This window comes from Callorhinus ursinus, unplaced genomic scaffold (genome assembly GCF_003265705.2).
Source record: "Callorhinus ursinus isolate GAN/ISIS: 27379988/994484 unplaced genomic scaffold, GSC_fseal_2.0 scaffold6, whole genome shotgun sequence".
Taxonomy (NCBI): Eukaryota; Metazoa; Chordata; class Mammalia; order Carnivora; family Otariidae; genus Callorhinus; species Callorhinus ursinus.
In genome coordinates, this window is record NW_027397068.1 from 65750725 (window position 1) to 65776036 (window position 25312).

The following is a 25312-nucleotide window of genomic DNA, read 5'->3' on the forward strand; positions in this document are numbered from 1 at the left end:
TGGTTATGTGGTGAAAATGCTTGTGGCAAAGATGCTTGGGGGGTGTGGGGGGGAACTCAGGAGGATTCCAGAGAGCACTTTGCTTATGTTAACCTTAGTCAAAGAGATAATAATAGCACATCAGAACTCCCAAACTTCCTGAAACTTATGGAATCGCTGTCCCCGAAAAGGCATATCATGCACAGCAACCCAATCTTCTTTGGCCATGAGATCCATATGGCGTGTGGCTCGCTACATGTCCCACGTGTTCCTCGTGTCTCTGAATGACACCATCTGCAGCTGTGGTCACAGCTACATCACAGAGAGATCTGCTGTGTCTTCTTAGAAATCCACAAAAGAATGGGCTGCTTTTTGAGCTTGCTTCCTGTTGGGTGAATTGGAAAATCAAAGAAGAGTAACCCGAAGATTCAGTTTTAACTTCCACATCTAAGAGAGCCGTTGGTCCCTACTCAGAAGAGTTGCAGTTCTGGTCACTGATTATGTTTAAACATTTGATGAAGTCATTCTGTGCAAAAGAACTTCTCTTCATTTTAAACCAAATCCAAATTGTCTCTTATCCCAGAATCATTTGCTTTGGAACTCTTTCTAGCCTTGCGTACTAGCCTGGCCAGAGAGACACAGTAGATGGATTCTGCTTAATTTGTCTTTGATATCTCAGCTCTATTTTCTTCTATTCGGGTTCCCACTTCAAGGATTGCTGGTCGAGTTCCGTGAACCAAGAGAAAGTCAAATATACGGAAGTACTTTCCCCCTTTCCTTCGTCTCTCCATTTCTTGTTCCTTCCCTCTAGTATTTTCCCTCCTGTTTCTCATGCCTCCTTTAGAGGAGTGACTTTTTATTTTTTATTTTTTTTGCAGGGCAGGTCATGTTAGCAGTCAGAAACACGCTGGCCCTCACTGACAGCTCCCTGTGATGGGATGGGTGTTTGTCATCTAGAATCAGTCACGGACAAAGGAGGCAGTGCTGAGCAGACTGAAACGCAGTGCCTCTGCCTCTCGCCATCTCATCTGCACACATTTTATTGCTCTTGGGAAAGAGTTTTGAAACATGGGCTGTGCATTCATGAGATCCATTGAAGAAATTCTAGCTGGCCACAGATGTATTATTGGTCAGAGGCATGAGACAGAATCATGGTCCTACAATCACAGAGCTGGAAAGGAATTTAGAAAACATAGTTGGGGTTTCTTCTCTTACAGAGAAGCAGCTGAGACCAGAGAGGTTTGGTGACTTGCTTAAGCCCATGCAGCTGTCTTGGCAGCCTTTTGTCTAGAACCCAGGCATCCTGACCCAGCCTAGGGTCCCTTGCCTCTTGTTAAAAAAAAACCCCACAAAATTCAACCAAGTCAATTTGAAGATTTAATCAGCTTTATGAAACGATTCATGAATCAGTGAGTATCTCATCTAGCAAGGACAGGGCCACTCTGAGGAGCTGCACAGAATGGAAGGTTTTTATGGGAAGGAGGGTGGGGCAAGAGCATTAGTAGCAAAAGAAAAGAAAGGATTATTCCAGGCAAGGTCTTCTCTTAGGGGGAATAAAAGGGGGTCTTATTTTGCCGATGACCTCATCTTCCTTTGGGGGCATGGGGAAGGCGCAGGTGACAGATTATCTAACTGGTGCTTTGCAGAAAATTCCTGATGGATAGTTTAAGACTTACATTTCCGGGGAGGTCGAAACTGCCGTTAGGTTAGGGATCCAGCTCTGGTTTACTGACCTGAGGCTTTAACCTAAGTGATGCCATTTTGGGCCTGTGGTTTTCTTTTCAACAGTCCCTTATTTTATCCCGAAGTTTATGTTTGTCGCCATGTGATCTTTAATGGCATACAGATTCCCAAATAACTTTTGTAAGGAAAAATTTCCATTTGCCCTTCTGGACATGTTTGTGTGGGCTTTTTATGTGATGACATGTTGTTCCTATCTCTTGGATAGGGTCATAAAACGAGTGGTTTATGGATCACACTCAAAAGCCGACCAGAGGCCAGTGTTAGAACAGGCCTGTATTTCCCAGGGGCGCACGCCTTCCTCCTTGAGTTGTCTGCTTTCCAAGGGCAGAGAGGGTCCTCTCCCCCCTGTCTTGCTGCCCCTGCCCGTCCCCTCTCCTGTCCTTTGCCCTCCTACACTCCCTGCCTGGCAGCAAGTAGATGCTTATGCCAGGCTGTTGAATGAATGAATGAATTTCTTAGTATTTCTGCATACGAGTAGATTATTATCCTCCTAATATATGTCATATTTTGTGTGGAAATTAGGCTGGAAGTCAGACTTGTTTTAAGAAGGTGTTGTGTCAAACCACAACTCCTCTCTTGACTTACCTCCTTCGTGTCATCCACATGCCTTGTTTCTTGCATCTTCTCACTTGGGGCTTCTTGGCCTCACCGTTCATTAGCACTTGCAACAGGTTGGTGTGAATAGAGAAAGGAGAGGTCATTTGGTTACACATTAGTAACCGAGCACAGATACAAAGATATTGACTAAATGGGGTTTTAAGGAACTTCATGCCAGGTGATTCTTTTTTCCCATTAGTGTGGAAAATCAACACTCGCTTGTATTTTGGGGTGAAGATATTTTTCTTAAGTGAGTGGGAAAACCTCTTGACATTTTATAGAGAGCCTTACATTTTGAAGGGTGAATGCTAATGTTCTTTGTGCAGAATTTCAGAACTCTTACATACGAACATTAACAACGCCATCACTTTTCATTCGTTGTTGAGTTAAAATAGATATTTCCTGTAATCCTATCTTAAGGAAATATTCAAACTTTCATCCAGCTATTCTCCTGTATGGTTGTCAGCTCCATTAAACTCTGTTTCCATGGAACTCAACAGAGTTCTCAACCTTTGCACTAGAAATTGGATTAGCGTTTTCCCTTAAAAAACTGTTATTGGCCGGGTAATAAATAATTGGGGGCAATTTCAAATGGGATTATTATTTATGAGACTAGGGATGATATCTGAGGTAAGGATTTTGTTCCCAGAGCATGTGACATACTCTGCCTGTGGCTCTCACTACCTTTGGGGGGAGTTCCCAAGGATTCCATTCTCTCTTGGGAGTCGGGGCTCAGGGATCAGCCTGCCTGATACCTTGACTCCACTGTTGCTTGATTTTATGACTTCGGTGAGCTCCTTATCCCTCTGTACCTTGGTCACCTCATTTCTAAAACAAGAGCACTTATAATAGTACTACTTGGGGTAGTTTGAGGGTTAAGTGGATCAGTGACACATAAGGCACTTGACACTAGTGCCAGCCACAAGGTCATTAGTGACCTGTGACACTTCACTTGCCTACTCTCCCAGCTCCCCTTATCTTATTAGGCCAGGGGTCTTGCTGGTCTTCCAGAAATCCAGGGTGTGGTTTGAACTTTGGGCAGAACTTTCAACCAGCAGCTGAAATTCTCTCCCTAGCTCATTTGCAGGAGCTGCTTTCAATGACTGGTCATTTTTTTGGAAGGAGTTTTCTTTTCTGTCTCTTAGGGAAGAATATTATCTGCCTCTGTTAATCAATTAGAAGACACACAGTCAATACAAACAAAAATTACACTCATTAAGTGGATAATATGAGGCAAGAGATAGATGAAGTTTTTGGATGAGCATTGTAAAGGAGCTAGAGTCTTCAGACTGACTTTTCTCATCCAGAAAATAGTTTTTAGCTTGCTGAAAGTTTTTAAAATTGCTTAAAGAACTTGCCCAGAAAATCCGTTAATGGGTTACTCAAACCTGGCCCAGAACTCTGTTAACTTGAGCTTTTCTAAAAATGAGATTCAGGATTTATCCTTGCTAGACTCTACCATTTTAGATCAACTTGTACCTTTTTTTTTTTTTTTTTTTTAAGAATGTCTATTTACTGCCATGGAAAATAAATAGAGATTATATTAAAATTCAAACACAAACCTTCAGAGAGTGTTTGTGTTACCCACAGGTAAGTTCTGGTCCTAGGCACAAACCACCACTAACTTATGCCCATTCATATTTATATATATAGCAGAGAGAAATACACAGTAACCCACAATCAGATTGATATGTATGTTGATACACACACACGCATCAATAATTGGCTTCTCATTATCTTGATACATCATTGTATTATTGCAACAGATTCAACTATGCCTCTTGCAGAGTTGCTCTTAATTCTTTGTTGATGAACTTATTCAGTATTTATTAGATACATCTTTGTGCAAAGTACCATACCAGGTATTTTGGTGATAATAAAAAAATTTAAATATAGTTTACCTACTTTGAAAAATCTTACAGCTTAGTTGAGAAGGCAAGACATACAGTATGGGACATATAATTTTACTCATTCCTTAATCAACTGTCAAGTGCATACTATTTGTCTGTACTTTGCTGGAAACTGGAAAGCATAGGTGACTGTAATAGGGTCTCTTTCCTGGAGATTCACAGTGAATGCATATGATGATGATGATGACCATTCCAGAGTAGTTATATATGTGATATTCTAGGAGCACATGCTGATTCTATTGAGAAATTCAGTGGCTGCTATCTGAGTGGGCATTTTTCCCCTCAGGAGATTTTGCCTTTTGGCCAAGATAGGAAACAGTGTGGGAAAAGGTCCAGAGATGGACTAGCGTGGTCGGGGAAGGGCAACACATAAAATTAACCATCACAGAGAAGGATAAGCCTGGAGCTGGGACAGTGGCCAGGCCACAATGGCTGTGCTATGGAGTCTGCATTTCTCCTGTAGTCTGGGAGTTCTTAGTCTGAAGTCTTCTGGGGAGACAATTCATGGACTTCAGAGGCCAACGAATACCCTAAGATTATAAGCAAAATCTATGTTTCTGTAAATAAGGGTATTTTCCTGTGGTCCACCATCCGAAGAAGATTAAGAAGCCTTACTGTAGATGTTGAGGAGAAATGAAAGATTTCCAATAGGGGTCCATTCTGCAGGGTAGAGCTGTCACTCCTGTTGTAGTGTGGAGGATGGGTTTGTGATATGGGAGTGTGCAGGCGTGGAGTTGGGACGGCTTTCACCATGTCTGTAATTCATTCAGATGGCAAATACTTATTAATAACTTTACTGTGTGTCTGGCTGCTAAGCATGAGCTGGCTGACCCTGATAAATAAGGTGGTCACAGTTCCTGCTGTGGTGGACGTTATGGTGCATGGGGTAAGATAGGTAATTAAACAGAACATAACAAAATGCTTGTTCATAGTACCAACATTTATTTATGCACTGGCTGATTCAACCATTATTTGTAGAGTAGGCTCTCTTCAAGGTGCTGGGGAATGAAGCTTACATTTCAGTGGGGAAGATATATAATAAAATAAATTAAAATTTGGTTTGATGTCAGGTAGTGATGTGTTATAAAGGAATAAACTAGTGTAAGAGGGTGGAAGTCATAGAAAGACTACTTTAGCAAGGTCAGAAATGGCACTTGATCAGGTGAGGAACTGCATGGAGTTCGGAGCAAGTCAGGGAGAAGGGCTCCAAGATGTGGAGGTACTTGGCGTTTGTGGGACAGCTGCGATTCAGTGCTTGGAACTCGGTGATGAGGGAGAGAGTGTGAGGAGTCCCTGTTGGAGTGACAGGCAGGACATTGATCATGCTGGGTTTTTTTGAATTTTATTCTTGATGTGGTAGGAAGCTGCCAAGAGTTTTAAACAGGGGCGTGTGACTCTGACTTTGTCTCTGTGTGTGTGTTTAATATACCACCAAGCAGTTAACTAAATTCTGACACCATCTACCTGGAGATAGCATCAGACCCTATAGCTTAAGGGCTCAGTCCTACAAGACTGCCCCTACTTCAGATGCCAGTCACAAGCCCAGGTTTTAACCTGTGCTTCTGGTTAACTATAAACTAGCTATAAATCAGAGGTTCTCATGAACCACTTTTTGGGTTCGATTAAATTGCTAGAATTGCTCACGGAACTCAGAGAAACATTTGACTTACTAGATTACCAGATAAAGGGATGTAAGTCAGGAATAGCCAGGTGGAAGAGATGCTCAGGGCAAGGCATGGGGAAAGCGTGTGAAGCTTCCACATCCTTTCCAGGTACACCACTTCCCCCTCAACTTCACATGTTCACCAACCCAGAAGCTCTCAGAACTCTGTGCTTTCGGGTTTTTATGGAGGCTTCATTACATAAGTGTGATTGATTAAATTGTTGGCCAGTGGTGATTGATTCAGCCTCCAGCCCCTCTCCCCTGGAGGTGGGAGGTGGGGTGGCAGGGGACTGAAAGTTCCAACTCTCTATTTTAGATGCTTTCCCTGGCAACCAGCCCTCATTCTTAGGTGGGGTCCAAAAGTCGTCTCATTAACATATAAGAGACACCTTTGTTGCTCTCCTATCCCTTAGGAAATTCCAAGGGTTTTGGAAGCTCTGTGCAAGAAATGGGACAAAGACAAAATACGTATTTCTTATTAGAAATCATAGTATCGCAGGGAGTGAAAAGATGGCTACTCCACTGGGGAGAGTCCAGGGTGCCTGTAATCTAGCTCCTGGAGGTCAGCAGAGCTCCTTGGAGAAAATTAAGTTCAGCCTGTGACTGCAGGGTAAATAGGAGTTACTCAGGGGCCAGGCGGAGGGAAGAGCATGCCTGAATGCCTTGGTTGGATCCTAGGGCTGTAGGGCCAAAATGGGAGTGCAGGAATAGAAGCAGGCTGCTTGGGAAAGATACTGAGTTTAGTTTTGTGCACATTAAGTTTCAGGTTTCTTTGGGTCATTCAAGAGGAGCTGCAAAGTGGGTGATTTGAATCTACATCTGAAGTCCAGGAGAGGGATATAGGATGGCAGTTGAGTGTGGCCACACGTGTGGCTAAGATTGACACAAAGGAAATGTCAGCTAAGGATGACAGATGGCTGAGGGCAGAACCCTGAGGAACACTGACATTTAGGAGCCTGGTAGAGGAAGAAAATACTGCAAAGGAATCAGGAGTAGAGTAGTTGCCAGAGAGATGATAATCCAGTGTCAAGAGAAGTGGTGAAGACTTGAAGTGCTGTAGGAATTCAAAGTTGAACCAGTGTGAGGTGGAATACTTAGGCTAAGCCTTATGGAAGATGGGGGAACTAAAGCTTCGTTTTTTATGAGAGATGAGATGTGGTGGCTGATGGGAAGCAGAGACTGCAGAGAATGTAGTTATGAGCAATTTCTCAGGTGGAGTTGATAAAATTTTGCTCAGGGAGCTATAGAGGGACCAATACTGGTTGGAGCAGGGAATTCAAGAATTTGAGCTTACTTCTATATGTTGATGATTTTAAAAATAAATTTTTAAAATTTTATTTTCCTGGTTTATCATGCCCCCAGAATTAATAGGCACAAGTTTGAGAGTTCGTTTGTATGTGTTCTCTAGAAAAGACAGTTTCAGAGTCTTCCCTATATTATCAAACAGGTCCCTGATGCCCCCAAACGGTAATGACCCTCGGATATATGTAATGAAAAGTTATTGAAAGATGAAAGTTATATTTTGTGACCATTCTTTTGACAATGGCAGGCAGGCTGAGTTTGAGGACTTGTGAGAGGCAGGAGACTACTTTTAGTAATTCAGATGTAGGGTTTTTTATGTCTTAGGCAAGAATGACGAAAGCAAGGAATGCAAAGGATGATAGGCATAGTGTTTTGAAGAAATAACTGATATAATTTGGTGATGGATTAGATGGAAGAGGTACATTTAGCAAATGTTCATCAAGGACCTAAATGTGCATCAGTTAAAATTGGGAGCTGAGATGTGATCCCTGCCTTCCTAGAATTTACTGTTTGTTAGGGGGGACATATATTTGTCAATAATCACTCAAGTATAGGACGGGGAACTGTGGTAAGTGCCATCAAGAAAAAGTGTAAGGCACTTTGGGTGCATATAACTTTGGGGATTTCATTTGGGGATTAGAATTTCATGAGGTTATCACACTAACACTTAATTACCCCACATCTCTAGGGAGTGGACATCTGTTTGTTCTTTTCTCTTAGCTTCGCAAAAATGTTTCTTCTAGAAACCAAGGCTTTAAAAATTCTTTAAAAAATTCTTGATTCGGGCGCCTGGGTGGCTCAGTTGGTTGGGCGACTGCCTTCGGCTCAGGTCATGATCCTGGAGTCCCGGGATCGAGTCCCACATCGGGCTCCCTGCTCAGCGGGGAGTCTGCTTCTCCCTCTGACCCTCTTCCCTCTCGTGCTCTCTATCTCTCATTCTCTCTCTCTCAAATAAATGGATAAAATCTTAAAAAAAAATTCTTGATTCATCAGGTGAATAATGCCTTTGGATTGGCTGGTACCATGGTTTATGTTTGGAAAACCAACAGTATTTGATTATGTTGAGCTTCAGACTCTTCCTTTGATTAATGAAAATCTTCTTGATAAATGCACTTTGTTATGCCCTGTTAGGACTTGGTCTAAGAGCGTCCACTTTCTGGACCCAAGATGAATGCCTTCAGACTTCTCTCTTCATCATATTGAATATGTAATGTCAGTGGGGCACTCATTGGGAAATATTTAGTAGTCACTGGATGTAATGAAAAGGAAACTAAATCTTGTCAGTTGAGTTTCCAGTTTCCATAGGTGCAGTGGTGTTTTCTCTTGTCTGATCTCTCATGCTTCCGCCTTTCTTTTCTCTTGTCTGATCTCTCATGCTTCTGCCTTTCTTTCCTTTCTTTTCTTGTTCCTAAGCACTTGTGTGCCTCAGAGCTGCAGTGTGTTCAATCACTGATAAAACATCCCTCTATTTTTCGCATAAGCTTCTGCCTTACTTCTTTTTAGAGAATGTTTAAACATACCCGTAAGGCTAAAGAACGTCTAACTTGGTAAACTAGTCAACTTCTTATCTGAGTCTTGAGAGAATGTGTCCAAGATGAGAAACTATAGAGGTTTGGTGACAATTCAGTGAGAAAGGGGAAGAATTTTATAAAGAGGCAGGCACCTGGGTGGCTCAGTTGGTTAAGCAACTGCCTTCGGCTCAGGTCATGATCCCAGAGTCCTGGGATCCAGTCCCGCATCAGGCTCAGCGGGGAGCCTGCTTCTCCCTCTGACCCTCTCCCCTCTCATGCGGTTTCTCTCTCGTTCGCGCTCTAATAAATAAATAAATAAATAAAATCTTAAAAAAAAGAATTTTATAAAGAGATGTTTTAGCAAAATGGCTAAAGAATTAGTTAAATTTTCACCTAGAATAAAGAGATAAGGGAAGCAGAACCTGATGACATTTAGATCATGAAAATGAGAGTAATTTAGGTTCTATGAAAATAAGAAGCCAAAGGGCCTCTAAGGCTGACTGAGAGGAAGAAAGATTGCCCTAAACATGGTATAAGTATTTCCTACCAAAGAAGCATGAAGCCAAAGTGCCATGTCTTTGACAGATGCGGTTGGTCTAGGCTGGGGAGAGGGAAGCTGGAAGAGATGAGTCTGGGACCTGAGGGCTGCTCTAACCTCAGGTCGGTGCCTGGCCTACCCTTGTGGCTTGGTCTGAGTCCAGGCACAGGCACCTCCCACTCTGTTCCTTTCCACTACAGAGGATGAGGCCAAGTTAGTCTGCATACTGGGGACACAGATCTCTGTCTGGAGGCAGTTGTACCAAATTGCCTTGGCCTAATGGATATTCCAGAAAACCTGAACATATTTCAAGGTGCCACAGGCCTTTGCGACAATGAGAAGATCTCACTTGCCTTTTAGGTTGATCTGGATTATATTTTTCATGACTCCTCCTCCTGTTTAGGAGCATTCATAGAGCAGGGTTGGGCCAAAATGTTAACTGACAGTGTTACATATATGATTTTCCAAGTTGGATAAAAAAGTTCCTTTATGGAAAGGAAATATGGCCTGTGAAATTTCCTTTCTTCTTTTTTTGAGGTCTTCTGGTTTTATGCTCTATGCCTGCGGTGGATTTTCAGTGTTCCAGGGACATCTCAAAGATAAAGTATAGATGGAAGACATTTTGCTGGTAGCATACATCTCTGCGAGATCTAGGGAAAATGAGCTTTTGCTGTTAATTTTTTTACCAGTACTTTTAAAACAGTATTTACATATTCCATTTGTATTGTAAAAATGATCACTTTATTGATTCAGTCATTGATTAATTCATTTGATATCAATATTTATTGAGTCTCTATTTTGGATGAGGCACTATGCTATAAACAATTGGGGTTCCAACGATGAGTAAGACACGAGCAACTTAGCAGCAGTGGAGACACACGAATATACAACTGAAGCAGTAAGAATGTAGCAAGTGGAAGAAGTAAAGAAAAACTGGCTATTGAGTTCGGAACAGGAATAAGTTATTACCAGGGTGAGGATTAGGAATGGTTGGTAAGAGAGGTGACCTTAAGATGCAGTGATTACCTCAAACCCATTTGGATGGCTGCTATTAAACAAAACAGAAAAAAAACATATGTTGGGAAGGGTGCAGAGAAATTGGAACCCTGTGCATTGTTGGTGGGAATGTAAAATAGTGCAGTTACTATGGAAAACAATATGACAGTTCTTCACAAAATTAAAAATAGAACTACTATATGATCCAACAATCCTACTTCTGGGTATATATCCAGATGAATTGAAAGCAGACTTTATCATAGAGATATTTGAACATCCATGTTAATAGCATTATTCAAAATATGGAAGCAGCCCAAATATCCATTGTCTATTGGTGGATGAATGGATAAACAAAATATGATAAATATGTACAATGTAATATTATTCAGCCTTAAAAAGAAAGGCAATTCTGACTATACTACAACATGGCTGAACCCTGGGGACATTATGCTTAAGTGAAATAAACTGTTTACAAAAAGACAATTAGCATATGATTCCACTTATATAAATTATCTAGAGTAGTCAAGTGCATAGAGATTGAAAGTAGATGGTGGTTGCCAGGGCCTGGGGGGAGGAGGAAATGGGGAGTTGTTGAATGGGTGTGAAGTTTCAGTTTTGCGAGATGGAAAAGCTCTGGAGGTTGGTTAACACTGATGTGAATAACTTAAAATTATTGAACTCTACACTAAAAAATTAAGATGATAAATTTTATGTTATATTTACCCTACCACAGTTTTAAAATTTGCAGTGTTTTATTATGCAGGGATGGGTGGAAAATGCTTGATACTTTGGAACTTTTATCCATGCATATATCATTCACTCCTTCCTTCCTTCCTTCATTCAACAAATGTGTATGGAATGTCTGCTATGGGCTGGGCCCTGAGCTGGGTATTGAGATTTATAAGGCCTCAAAACTGTCAGTGTCCAGCTTGCTAACCACACTGCCCCCAAAAGGCACTAAGCTCCTATAGTTAAATATTCACAGCTGCTTCCTACTGACTTGAATCATCATAAGATGTTAGTAAACGAACAGTACAAGATTGAGGTTGACTGGGGAGAGGGGAGTTCAACAACATTGTGATGAAATGGAAGGGGATAGGCAGAAGAATATGAACTGGAACTGAAAACTGCAAGCCCGTGCTCTCTAAAGATATTAAAAAATAAAGAACTTCCATTTGAGGCTGCCAAAGTAAGAGCTGTGTCATTTAGAGTGGAAAAAATCGGCCAAGTCAGATGCGCTTAACGCAAGGAGCCGGTATTTTGTGAGCATTATGGCAAGTATTGTTTGAGAACCACTGCCACAAAATTGTGGACAATAACAATGAGTGATCAGAGTAGGAAAGGGTCATAAAATGTGAGCTAAAAGGAAAGACAGGGCTTGTGAAAGGGAGGGCCAGTGAAAAAGTCAGTGTGGTCCTGTTATTTGGGTGGGGAGTAGAAGCAGGAAGCATGAGTTTCTTTAATCAGAGACCCTGGAAACTCTATCTTAAATTCATTTTATCTCATCCTAGGTTGGTTTTTTAAAATTTATTTTTTATTATTTTTTAAAGATTTTATTTATTTATTTGAGAGAGAGAGTACGAACAGGGGGAGGGGCATAGAGACAAGCAGACTCCGTGCTGAGTGAGGAGCCCAACAGTGGGGCTGGATCCCAGTATCCTGAGATCATGACCTGAGCTGAAGTCAGAGGCTGAGCCACAGGTGTTCCAGCTTTTTCTTTCTTCTTTCTTTCTTTCTTTCTTTCTTTCTTTCTTTCTTTCTTTCTTTCCTTCCTTCCTTCCTTCCTTCCTTCTTTCCTTCCTTCCTTCCTTCCTTCCTTTCTTTCTTTCTTTCGTACCTTCACTCCATCTATCTTTCCAGTATTTTTCAACTTTTCTTTTTTTCCTATACACTCTGAAACATTCTATGAGTTCATTTAAATATATTATTGAGTGCCAACTACATACCAGGTACTGTGCTCAGCTCTGACCATACACCCTCATTTCTCTTCCATTGCTTTTATTCGGTTGCACATGCCTAGCAAATCCTGGATTGATCTAAGTTCTAATCTTATACTGGTTAAATGAGAGATGCAAATTTCATCTCATTTGCTCCTTTTCTTAGCTCTTTTTTCTCTGTCTTCTTCAAAGTGTCTTTGTTGAGGCTGTTCCTTCTACCTGTGTCTTTAATCCCAACTGCTATACTTCCCTGGACTTTGTTCTGTTCCGCCCTTCTCTGTACCCCCAACTCTTCCCTCTCTTTTGCCCATTTCCTTCATTCTAGATGATGCTTCTATTCTGAAAATCCTTTTTTTAATCTTTATATTCTTTAGCAAACACCCCACCCCATCTCTTTCTTTACCCATTCTTATCTAAGTTCTCAAAGGAATGGTCTTCACTCATTTTCATTTCCTCCTATTCCATTCTGTTTCCCACCCACTGGATTTTGGCTTGCGCTTGAACACCTCTACTGAAACTCCTTGCTAAGGTTCCTCTTTGTCAAATCCTACTTCTATGTCATCAGTCCTTGCTTTATTGGACTTCTCTGCTCCATTTGGCACTGTCAATCACTCTTCCTTCTGAAAGCTTTCTTCTTCCTTAAAACTTTTTACTTCTCCATTTCCTGCATTCTCCCAGAACTTACTGTTAATTCTCAGGTTTCTTTCTGGGATATGCTTCCTCTACAAACTTTTTATAAGGTTGGAGTAATCATCTGTGTTTCTTTGCTTCTTATTCTACATGCTCTAAAAGAGGAGTAATGAGTATTGAACGGCACCCTTAAATTATAGACAAGTTATAAAAACTGATATCTAGGGTTACATGGTAACAGTCACATAAAAATTTGAATTGTTATCTTTCTATACATGTTCTATTGTTTGCTCATCAGTTCGTTTGAGTTTCAAATGCCCCAGCTGCTTTTTACTTTGTCTCTACTTCCTAAAGATGCTTAGTGTGTCTAGAATTGGAATGAGCGTTGGTCTCTAATGGTTCTGCATTAATTGTGAATCCCTGAAAAAAAAAAGAGTAACTCTATTAAAAACAAGTTAATTTCATTTTGTCATTTTTCTAGATAATATATTCTGGTGTGGGCCATCCATTTCTTAAGCAAGTTTGCAATAAACAATTTCCCCTCAAGGTTAATATAATAGGCAAACACCTTTTGCTGTAACAGCTGGCAAGAGGTAATGAAAGATTAGCTTACATTATGATTCTTTATTTCAAAATGTCAGAATAAAGTGGATCTGCTGCATCCTCCAAGCCTCTTATTCTTTAGAAGAGCATACATGTTTTGCTTTTCTCATGTTAATAGATTCACTGTTTTTATTTTCTCCTACTTTTTATTTTTTTCCCCCCAGGCCAAACTCAGACAATCGGCGCCAGGGTGGCAGAGAGAGATTGGCCAGTACCAGTGACAAGGGAAGCATGGCTGTGGAGTCTGCCAAGGAGACCCGCTACTGTGCAGTGTGCAATGACTATGCCTCAGGCTACCATTATGGCGTCTGGTCCTGTGAGGGCTGTAAGGCCTTCTTCAAGAGAAGTATTCAAGGTAATAGTGTGTTGAAAACAACTTATTCTACTTTTAATCCTGAGGGTAAGCAACTGAAAAAGGAAGGCATATGAGCAGTCATTTGTAGAAGAAAGCTCTAATACCTGGTAGGTCCACTAGTATGTCGGGTAGAAACATGGAGAAAAAAAAAAGCTCTCAGGAGAAAGAGTTGACAAAGACCAGGGCAGTTGTGGCTGAGTAATTATGCTTCCTCCATTGGCACGATCCAAGCAGTCTTGAGCAACTCTGTAGGAAGGGGACTTTAATGGCTGGGTCTGGAGAGGTCTGTGCCCTGATTAGGGGATGGCAGGTGGGTATCCATTTGTTGCAGGCAACTAGGCTTGTATGATATAATATAAGATGAGTTGTCTCTACATTAGTACTTTTCCACCTTGGCTATGTCCAGATATGCCTTCTGTTCTGATCTTTGCTCCAGACCACCAGTTCTTTGCACCAATTCTAACTTGACTGGTTCTTCCCTTGCTCTTCTTCCATCTCTTTGTTGTCTCAGTGGATGATATGACTTTTGCTAAAATGAGAAGACTCAATAGCTGGTGACCTGTAATAGGGGACATATTATCAGTATAAGTGGTTAGTAAGTATTTACTTGTAACATTTCATTCACCTGTCTGCCTGGATCCTCTTTTATATGTGGCTTACCAAGAGCAGCTTCTCCCTTCTACTGACAGCTCCAATTTATTTGTATTCCAAGAATGTCTATATTGTTGCATTTTATAGGATGCCCTGGGGGAAACATAAATTATTTCTACTACCTAAAATATCTATGGTAAAAATCCTTTGTCTTGACAAGAATAGTAGCAGTCTGACAGGAGTTTAGGTTAGCTGAATTAACTTTGCCTTGGTCCATTTTATTTATTTATTTATTTGTCTTGATCCATTTTAAAAGCAGTTTTTGACAGTTATTACTTTCAGCATCTTTTAGAAATCTGTAAGATTTATACTTTTTTGTTGGATTTTTAAATAAAATTAATGATATTCTCTGATAGTAAATTTTTGTTAATATACATATATGTACACACACAAAGAAATAGAGATATAAATAAATAAACATACACATGGATATGTATATATACACACATATGTGTTAAAGCAACATAGATTATTTAATTTTACCACCTGATACTATCTTAATTTAGAAAAACGAGATTTCTATTTGGTTTAGGTTAGCATAAGCCCCGAGAGGTCTTTCAACAACCATCTTCATTTGTGATATTACTTTTTATTTGCTTTTATGTATTCTAAAATAGCATTATTTTCACCAAACATTTAATCTGGTATTGACAAATCATCTGACAGAGGAAGATTTAGTAAACAGGTTCAGCTACAAACTTGGATAAATCATTTATCTGAGATAGTTCTCTCATCTATAAAAATGATTGAGAGCAACTTTCAACAGCATTTTTTTTTTTTTTTGTAAAAGGCCAGATAGTAACTGTTTTAGGCTTTGTAGTCCTTGTTGCAACTACTGAGTCCTGACATTGTGGCCTATAAGGAACCACAGACAATATATAAGTAAGTGGGTGTGTGCCAATAAAACTTTATATACAAAAACAGACCAGAACTGACCTGGGAGCCATAATTTGCTGACCTTTGATTTAATGTATGGGAAGGGAATAGATTGTTTCTAAATCTAAAGTTTTGACTCTTCATGTTTATTAAAAACTTACTCTATACCTGTGCAAGATGTTCTGAGAGAAATCAAAATATGTGTAAGATATAATCTGTAATCCCACAAAATTTGGAATTTATTTGGGAAATTTATTGGGGAGGCAAAGGAACTTGTTCCCATGATACAATTAGAGAGTAAGTCAGGTTAGGGATAAATATATGATAAAGATAAGGAAATAATAGATGAAATATAAGAAAATAAATATTTTCAGTTTTAAAAGTCAAATTACTAATATTAAAGATAGAAAGGACCTTTCTTCAAGGAATAACACCAATATTCTCACAAATTATTTTCATCCTATTTGTTCAGCATTGAAAAGTGTATTATATAACTTCACATCAGACTGAGTATTGTCTCTGAGCATTAAGGCATTAGAGCAAAAAAACAGAAAAGAAAAATAATGCACTTAAAAAAATAGTGAAGGAAATGTGAGCTAATAAAAATAAATATTTTATTTGTATTGCATTATCTCAAGTTCATATATTTAGAAAATTTCTGCATACTCTTTGATGGTGAAAATATATGTCTTATCTCCATCTTGTATGTATAGACTAAATAGTAGGATTTCATTGTACTATAAATTATATTATATAAAATTTTACTGTATATATATAAATGGCATAAACTGCAATTTCTGCCTGGCTTCAGAAACTTCTTATCATGGTATGAAGTCACTTAAATAAGCTTTATTAAATGAGGTGAATATTGAGTCCATAGTTTTAGAAGAAGCATAGAAATGAAGCAGAGATATTAACTTTTAGAGATAGGGAGGGACCTTAAAAATGATTCGGTTTATGAGTTCATTCATTTATTCATTGATTACCTCTACTAGGCAAAGCACTGTGGAAGGCCCTGGAGATACAATTATAAGAAAGACATGGTCCTTATTCTCATAGAACTTAAAGGGTAGTGGGAGAGTTGCACAGATAAACCGACCACTAAATAACAGTGTGACATGTGCCAAGATGAGGGTGAATGAAGGGTCTTATATAGGAGTCCAAACTTCATTCAGTCCTGGTAGGGGTTGAGTCAGGCTCTGAGGATTTTTCCTGATTCAAAATTAAGTCTGGAGGATGAGTCAAATGAGCAGAATGAAGGAGAAGGGGATGGATGTTCATATGTATCAGCATATGAGCAAAGACCAGGAGATGAAAGGGAGTTTGGGGAGTTCTGTGAATAGAAATTAACAAAATTAATTGACCATTAGATCAAACAAAGACATTCTTGGCCATGTATTTATTCTTGATTATGTAAAAATAAAGTAGTTTATTTCCTTTTTACTTCAATGGTGTTTCTATGTATTTGGCTTGTTTGTGCATATAAAAAGGAAATACCAGAGCAAGTTTAGTGGTTTCTTGTCCCATTTTCTCATCATAGTCTTGATAACATGCAACTAAAAAGTTTTACTGAACTTCTTTGGCTCTTTATAAGTCACACTGACCCTCAAACCTATTTAAGGACAGTGAAGGGTCTGACATGCAGGTAGAAACTTCTGAAGATGCTGTAGCTGTCCCTGTTTTTCTTGTTATTTAAGAAGAGAGCTAGAAATGAGTATCCATCAGATTACTCTAGTGCTCTAAGTGTTTTAGTTGAAGAGGTAAAGTGTTTGATTTGAAAGCATACAAATTTTCATCCACTACTTAGTGTATAAACTTGATTACTCAAGAAATTGAGTAATGGCCTTCAGTTGAACATACTCCTTTTTTTTTTTTTTAAAGCAAAGTCAAGGATTCTATTTAAGGGAGGGGTAAAATGGGATAGTACATGAACTTGTTAATCATTGCAGATGGAGAAGCAGTGTTTCTTAAGATGTGTTGTAGGCAAAGACCTTGGATGAGTTATATAAGCATATTTGATTACAGGTACCACCTTTGAGTACCACCTTGGACTCAAGGAAAAAAGACTCCACTGAGCTCCCTGCTTCTCTGACATTATTATTTCAAATGTTCATGAGGTACAGTGGAGTCCCAAGCCTATCTGTATACCACTAGCTATGCTGCCACTTCATATTATCTCTCTCAGATGTACAAAGAATATAATTAGATCAAACAGACATGGCCCAGGCAGGTGTTGACTTAAAGGGTAGCTAAGACCAGATCAGGGTGGTATCATGGTGGAGTCTGGTTATGGTTCAAGGCAGAGAGGCATTAGGTCCCACCAGGAAACTGACAAGCTTTGTCAATTAGGCCTTAGAAAGCGTCAGGGGTGGGTGGTGGTGGTGGTGGTGGTGGTGGTGGTGGTGGGGGGAGGGGGTTGACATTCCAGCACCCTGGATAGCTCCCCCAACAGTGGCTGAGTGTAAGCAGAGCCTGACTTTTGAACTTCAGCCCATTTAGTTGGCTCCATCCACTTTGTAGAGCTGTATTAGGAGAGAACTTAGGCCTTTTGTGCTTGGTCTTCCAAGATGGATTAGGTTTTACATTTAGTTTCATATTTCTAGTCACCTTCTGGCTTGACATATGTACCCGTGCCTGGAAAAGGCCAGCAGATGGGGGAGAAGTGGTGGTTGCTCTCTCATTATCAAGCTATTTTATCTTTGGAATCTGTTCAGAGATATAGCTCAAAGTTGAGGTCTTGACAATATATGCACACAAAAATATGAAATTTTGATCTCCATATTCCAAACTTGCCCCTCTACCTTCTAGTCTCCATGCAACAGCAGAAGAAATCTTTTAAATGTATTCATCATTTCATATGGTCTTTCCCTTAAAACTCACACTGCACTTCAGGTCCAGATTCCCTCCTATGGCTTATAATACTCTACAGTCTCTTAGTCCTCCTTATTTCTCCCCCCATTCATTATAATCCAGCCACACTGGCCTTCTTTCTCTTCCTCCAACACACCAACCATGTTCCTTCCTCAGGACCTCAGCACATTTTTCCCTTTGCTTGCAACACCCGCATCTTTACTTGGCTGGCTCCTTGTCATTCAGATCTCTGCCCAAGATCACTTTCTCAGAGAAAAAGACCATGTCATGTCATGTAAGTATCTTCAGAGACTCTTCCATGATTACCCTAGCCAAAGTAATCCTACAGATGCTTGCCCCTAGTTTTTTTCTTTTTTTCCCCTACTCCATTACCCTTATTTTTCTTTAAGACCCTTAAACCCTTAATGAAGTTCTCTTATTTATTCATTTGGTTGATGACTGTCAATCTGTACCAGGTGCTGCTTCCCCATATTCCTGCCTGAACTTGGATGTAAGCTCAGTGAAAGCTGATTTCAGGTCTGGTCTGCTCTATTGGTTACTGTTGCTCCAGTACCTCTAGTAGTGTTGGGCACATTTCTGCTAAATAGATTAGGACAAGAAGTCTAAAGAATGGTAGATAAGACCTGCTAGAGGACCTCAGAGAAGGAAGAAATTTCACTGGGTAAGGCTGATAGGAGACGCACTAATACAGGTGGTATATTTGACATAGGCCTAGAAAGAAATGAAGGATTTTCATAGGCAGCCAGCAGTTTGGAAAACAATTCCAGGAATGTGAAATAGCAAAAACCAAGAAAAGCTCAGGAAAAACTGGGTAAATAAGCCTTGAGAGAACAGAGGGCTCTTTGTCCTCTCTCTGCCTCTTTGCTTTTCCTCTTCAGCTTTTTAAAAGTTGGCATTCCCCAGCATCTACAATCTCTTTTCCTTTCACTTCCCCATCCTTTTCTCCAACCAGTTTCCTAGGTGGTCTCATGCATATCTGTTTATGGGTTGAATTGTGCTTCCCTAAAAGCCATGTTGAAGTCCTAACCCCCAGTACCTTGGTATTTCCAAATAAGTCACTGTAGACATAATTAGTTGAAGTCATATTGGAGTAGGGTGGACCCTTGATCCAATAGGACTAGTGTCCTTATAAGAAGGACATTTGGATGCAGAAACAGAGAGGAGAATGCTGTGGGGACCACAGAGAGAGATTGGAGGGATGCATCTACATGCCAAAGAACACCAAAGATTGCTGGCAAAAACGAGAAGCTAGAAAGAGGCAAGAAAGTAGTGTTCCCCACAGCTTTCAGAGAGTGTGTAGCCCTGCTGACAACTTGATTTCAGACTTTTAGCCTCCAGAATTCTGAGACAATACTTTATGTTGTGTTAAGTTACTCATTTGTGGTCCTTTGTCATGGAAGCCCTAGGGAAACAATATTTAAGACCTAAAGTGTCACAACTATGCAGATATCTCCCACATTGAGCTCCTGCCTCAACCTGGCTTCTTAGTGACTCCCAGGTGTCTTCAGCTGACACTAGCTACTCTTCCTGGTGAACGCTGTTGATATCTGTTTCCTTAGGCACCCACCCTGAAAACCGTAGGGTCAGCTGTCTTCATCTTCTCACCCCTGATGTTTCCCATCAGAACTGTTGTGTAGCTCTGTTGAGACCACTTCTATCATGTGCATTCATCCAATTCTTGCTAACTTTCCCTGGGATCATTGAAGTAATTTAATGTTTACTTTTGCCTTCTCCTTCCCTTAAACCATTTGCTTCATTTGGTTGTCCTTCTTCCAAGCCATTCTGCGCACTCCCAGTCTATTAATGTTCTTAAGGCAAATCCCTAGTCATGTCAATACATTTTACAGAACACTTTAATGACTTCCATGGCCCAGGGAAGAGTCCAAAGACCACTGTTCAAGGATTTCCAAGTCACTGTTTGTACTTTTGAAATGAACTTTTTTATACTGGACTACTTGCTGTTACTCAAATATGAGCATTCCATTTCTTTGCTGGGAATTACTTTCCAAACTTACCTGTAAAATCTCTTCCTATCCTAGTCAAAATTTACTCTCATCTAACCTTCTCTGATGTTAATGCAGCAGTTCTCTCTCTCCTGTGGCCCTCTCTGTCTGGGACTGCAAGTGTCTGTCTAAAGAGATGGGTCTTTCCCTTACTGAATGTGAGCACCTCACAGGTAAGGCCCAGATCAAGGCTTCATATTGTAGGAATCACTCAGTGCATAAATAAAAGTATGAGAGGAAGGTTAGGATCAGTTTGTGGGCCTCAGGCAACACAAAACCATTACGCTTTTTCAATCATGGGAGAGAGAGGACAAAACACACTTTAATTAAGATTAACCTGCCAGAGGCATATAGGAGAGAGTACAGAGGGAGAGAGTGGAAGCATGAAGACTAAGTTGACTGGTATTCCAGTGGTTTAGATAGGCTAAAAGTCTGGACTTTTGGGTATTTGTGAAATGAGGAAAAAAGGAAATAGAATGAAGGATATTATAATGGAAGGATCTAGGTGGTTTTAAGGTGATTCTGTACGGGATGTCTGGGAGAGAAGGAAGTTAAGAGGTTCACACACAGGGAAAATAATGGTGTCGTCACCTGAGGTGAGAAAAGCAAGAGAAAGGCCAATCAGAGAGGGGTTGTGGGAACTTCAATTCCAGATATTGAGTTTGACATGATAGCTGGGTGTCTGGACAGAATCACCCAGCAGTTACAGAAAGAGAATCAGCGCTCTGCAGACAATCCAGGGGTGGGGATTTGAATCAATTCCCTCAACTAATATATTAATGAAACTTGGTGAAAAGATGGTTAACTACTTTCTGAAGGTTGCCCATTATTAATAGCGGAGAAGTAACTCCAGAAACTTCCTTTTAATTCCCATAATAATGTATTATGAGTTCCCTGAATCTTACCAAAACCTTGTAAGAAACACTCTCATTATTAAAAGTGTATGTTTGAGGCCCTTCTAAAGAAGAAAATCACAAATTAGCCCAACGGGCCAAATGTTGCTCTCCAGGAGCTTACAATTTAAAGGAAAACATGCTGGTTCCATCACATAGAGCTGTACAAATAGTAAACAGCAGGAACCAATAGAAGCATTTTTATGACTTTCAAATAAAAGACAGTTTTTTTTTCCAAATTATTTATACCATGGAAGTCCACAGGCATCTTTTCTGACCCAGAGTTTGTCTAATCCTTCCGTTATTTCTACTTCTAATTTTTTTAAAAGATTTTATTTATTTGACAGAGAGAGAGTACAAGCAGGGGGAGGGCAGGCAGAGGGAGAGGGAGAAGCAGGCCCCCTGCCGAGCAAGGAGCCCGATGTGGGGCTCCATTCCAGGACCCTGGGATCACGACCTGAGCTGAAGGCAGATGCTTAACTGACTGAGCCACCCAGATGCCTCTCTACTTCTAATTTTTACTCTCCATCTTGTAGTCACATGCATGTTGTACAGCAGGGAAATAAGACCAGTAAGGCTGAAGGGCAGAAGAGTTTCAGTGTGTACACATATGAGTATCATGTAGTTTTTAAGTGAAAGCATTTGTAATGAAACTTTTTGAAAGAAAGACCTTACCCCCAGGTAGTGGTAAATTTGCTAGTTGTTTGGCTCCTGGTTCTCATCAGACAAACAAAAAAGGCACAACCTTGAAATTCAAGACCTGAAAACCTCCTTCCATGTAAGAGGTCCTTCTCCTTACCAATTTTAAGGGCTTGTTACTCTAATTGCTATAGTATGAAATCATGTGTGCGTGCACATGCGCAAATGCATTGGAAGAAGGGCTCAGAAAAGCAAAATCATAGTCTTTTTACCTGTGAAATAGTAGTGGCTCTTCCTTTTTTTCCCCTTTGGCCAAGTAATCGTTATCTTGGAGATAATTAAGACAAAATGCATCTGACAAATAAAATCAGTATAGAACCCCTATTTCTTGGCAGCTCTTATGGACACAGCTGAAGCTTTCAAAGGTCTTTAAAAACCATGGCAACAAATGCCTTTGAAGGATAAGCAAAGGTTCCAAATGTTTTTAATCGCTGGTGTTTTTTATGCTACCACTTCAAGCATTCTTCTCCATTTTTTGTTCATTTGATTGAAATTAAATTTCTAATTTCCCTACTAAGTGGTTCTGTCCTGGTGATGGCATTGACTATTTCCATTAAAGTGGTAGAGTATGTGCTCATATACAGTGGTTAAGCATATCAACAATTCCATTAGAAAGCCCTATTCGCACAAAATTTTGCACAAAATTATAGATAGCCTTTAATTGGCACATTTTCAAAGGGCATCAACTAGCCCTCACAATTATGTGCTGAGATTGTTCTTACAAAACCTACCAGTGGTGGCCCATGGCCCAATTCTGCCCAAATTTCTCTTTCCTTCATAGAAAGCTGCTGTCAATACCTTTAAAACACTGTATCTTTTTAAAGAGAATGGCTGTTTTTCTGATACTCATTCAGAGAAAAGTATGCTTTGAGACGTCGGCTGCTCATTTCTGAACGATATAATATACTTTACTGTTTCAGGTCTATATATACAGGTTATACTATAGCCTGCTTGCGTGGCTTTTTGACTGAAAAAGAACATTCAAGAAAAATCTACTTCACAGATATATCATCTACTTTGTAAAATTTCTCTTGCTGTTATGTTAATTCTCTGCTCACGTGCAAGTTATAGAGCAGATTTGATTTTTTTTAAGATTTTACTTATTCGAGAGAGAGCGAGAGCAAGAGAGAGAGCAAAAGTGGGGTGAACAGCAGAGGGAGAAGCAGGGAACCTGATGTGGGTCTTGATCCTGGGACTCCGGGATCATGACCTGAGCCAAAGGCAGATGCCCAACCGACTGAGCCACCCAGGTGCCCCAGATTTGGTATTTTTAAAGGAAAGAAATACTTGACTTGAGAGAGAATATAGTGGGGAGATTATTCCTATTATTTTCCCCATTTTTATCTTCCTTTAGCTGCAATGGAAAGAGATTTTATTTTTTCAGCTGCTAAGGCATAAAGGAAAAAAGAAGAAAACAACTTAGTTATTATTAATTATTGACTATAATATCTCCCTGCAATAGGTCCTGTTCTATTTTCTTTGAGAGAGGGTGTATGGATTTAAAATTTTATCCAAATGAGCATCATTTTTATCTGATTTGTTTGGCAGTTTCAGAATCATGTATCATGTATTAGAAAGTACGGAGCAAATGGGTGGCTAGCTTACATTTATAAATATGAATTTTTTTGTGATTGAAATCTAAGCACAATGACTTAAAATAATGGTTGCACCCCTTTAGTATATTTCATTAAGTGATGCATACAATATTTTCCTTATACACCAGAGAAGAGAAATTACACTTCTTAAGATAATCAGATTTCATGATCATTTTGTTCCTCTGACACTTTAGAGTTACTCATAAGGGAATTCATTTGAACATTGTATTAAGAGTGCATTTACCGATCCTGTTAACCAGGGCCATGGTGGCACCTCATAATCACCAGAGATGGTTTTCTTCTTTATTTTGTTTTGTTTTTTTTTTTTTTAAAGATTTTATTTATTTATTTGAGAGATAGAGAGCATGAGAGGGAAGAGGGTCAGAGGGAGAAGCAGACTCCCCGCTGAGCAGGGACCCCGATGTGGGACTCGATCCCGGGACTCCAGGATCATGACCTGAGCCGAAGGCAGTCGCCCAACCAACTGAGCCACCCAGGCGCCCCTGTTTTGTTTTGTTTTTGATTGCTAGCATGCTGATTACTCCAAGTATGCCCATCCCACCGCACAAGTGCTTGCATACCAGCCCTGTCTTTTCCCCTACCTCGTGCACAATCACTTGCACTGACTGGCTCCTGTGCTTATCAAGTTACCATGTCTTCACCAAACCCTTGTGAGATTTGTGTTTTCCTCACCTGTGTTATCGGGTACGTACCATTTTTTTTCCCCTTCTCACCACATGACCTGGCTTCTAAGTAGTGTGGTCTCTCTTTTATGAGACCCAGTCCTTGGTTTTCCTTCCCGTCCTCTTCCTAGCACACGTGTATACACCCACAGACCTCCCTGCTCGAGTTCCTCACAAATGCAAAAATATATAACCTGGAGACCGTGAAACCCACTGAAGGATTCAGTTTGTGCACAGAGGGAAAGTTGTAATAATATGTATTACACCGTAGAAGAGTTCAACCCAGCAACTGCCTGCAGTTGCAAAACAGTATACAGGGACAGAAGGGTCTTTCAGATGATAATGTTATGAGTTGAGAGGAGGGAGCAGGCACAGTGCTCTGGAGTAAATTTGAAGACATTGTGGAGGAGATGGTGCTTCAACTGGTGCGCATCCCGAGGACCAGGCAGAGAATCCTACTTCATTTTAAGTGCCCCATGATTTGTTGTTGTGATTACATCCTCCCTTCTGCATGTTCAATGCTGTGGAGTGTTCTATAGTATTTTAGAAGAGTGTGGGTTTTTAAAAACGACCTATTTTAAAAATATCCCATGTGTCTCTCTGTACCACTATTATTAGCAGTAAGTCTATTATGTACCCAGAGGTTGATAATACTTTTTATTCGTTTACACGATGTGAGTAATGGTTTATTTCAACTTATTTTTGAAGTTTGACATGAGTGATGTTAATAAAAATCCAAAGATGTTCCTCTGTAGTAATACAGAATGCGGCTATACTGGGGGTAAATATATGTGATAGCTGATGTGGAAAAAAACAGTTGGTCCCAAGCTAAGATAAATTTAGGGAGGCTCAGCTTAGACTTCATAATTTTTATGTTTGCAACTTTCTTGATATTTTTCCTGGTGTTAGCTTTATGAGATACTTATGAAGGGATGTTTTAAAAAATGGCCAGAGACTTTTGCTTTCAAGAATTGATAAACTTTCCCATAATGTGAACCATTAGTAGGTGATAAACTTAGATACATCCTTTAATTTTTAAAAGCATGGCAGTAAAGCTGATCTTGGAGAAGGAAGACGATGGTTTGGTTAGTTTTCATCAATTATATACAAGATATTTGAAGGGGTTCATTTCCCGTCCCTCCATTCTCTCTGTAATACTTGATCTTAAGGTTGGCACTTATTGATGTAGCGTGAGATGCTTGAGAAGACAGAAGTATATGAATGTAGATCCCAGAGATGGGCTTTTTCCATTCTGCTGCCTATTCTGGCAGTGTACC

The 25312-nt window shown here is 40.0% G+C and overlaps 1 protein-coding gene across 6 annotated transcripts in view; it reads left to right on the plus strand.

Moving 5' to 3' along the window:
- Nucleotides 1-25312, plus strand: part of ESR1 (estrogen receptor 1) — a 393382-nt gene that overhangs the window by 143705 nt on the left and 224365 nt on the right. For all 6 annotated transcript variants that reach the window (XM_073894109.1, XM_073894110.1, XM_025866343.2 and 3 more), the window contains one exon: nucleotides 13574-13764. In XM_073894109.1, coding sequence (XP_073750210.1) covers nucleotides 13574-13764 — 191 coding nt within the window. The remainder of the gene's footprint in view (nucleotides 1-13573; nucleotides 13765-25312) is intronic.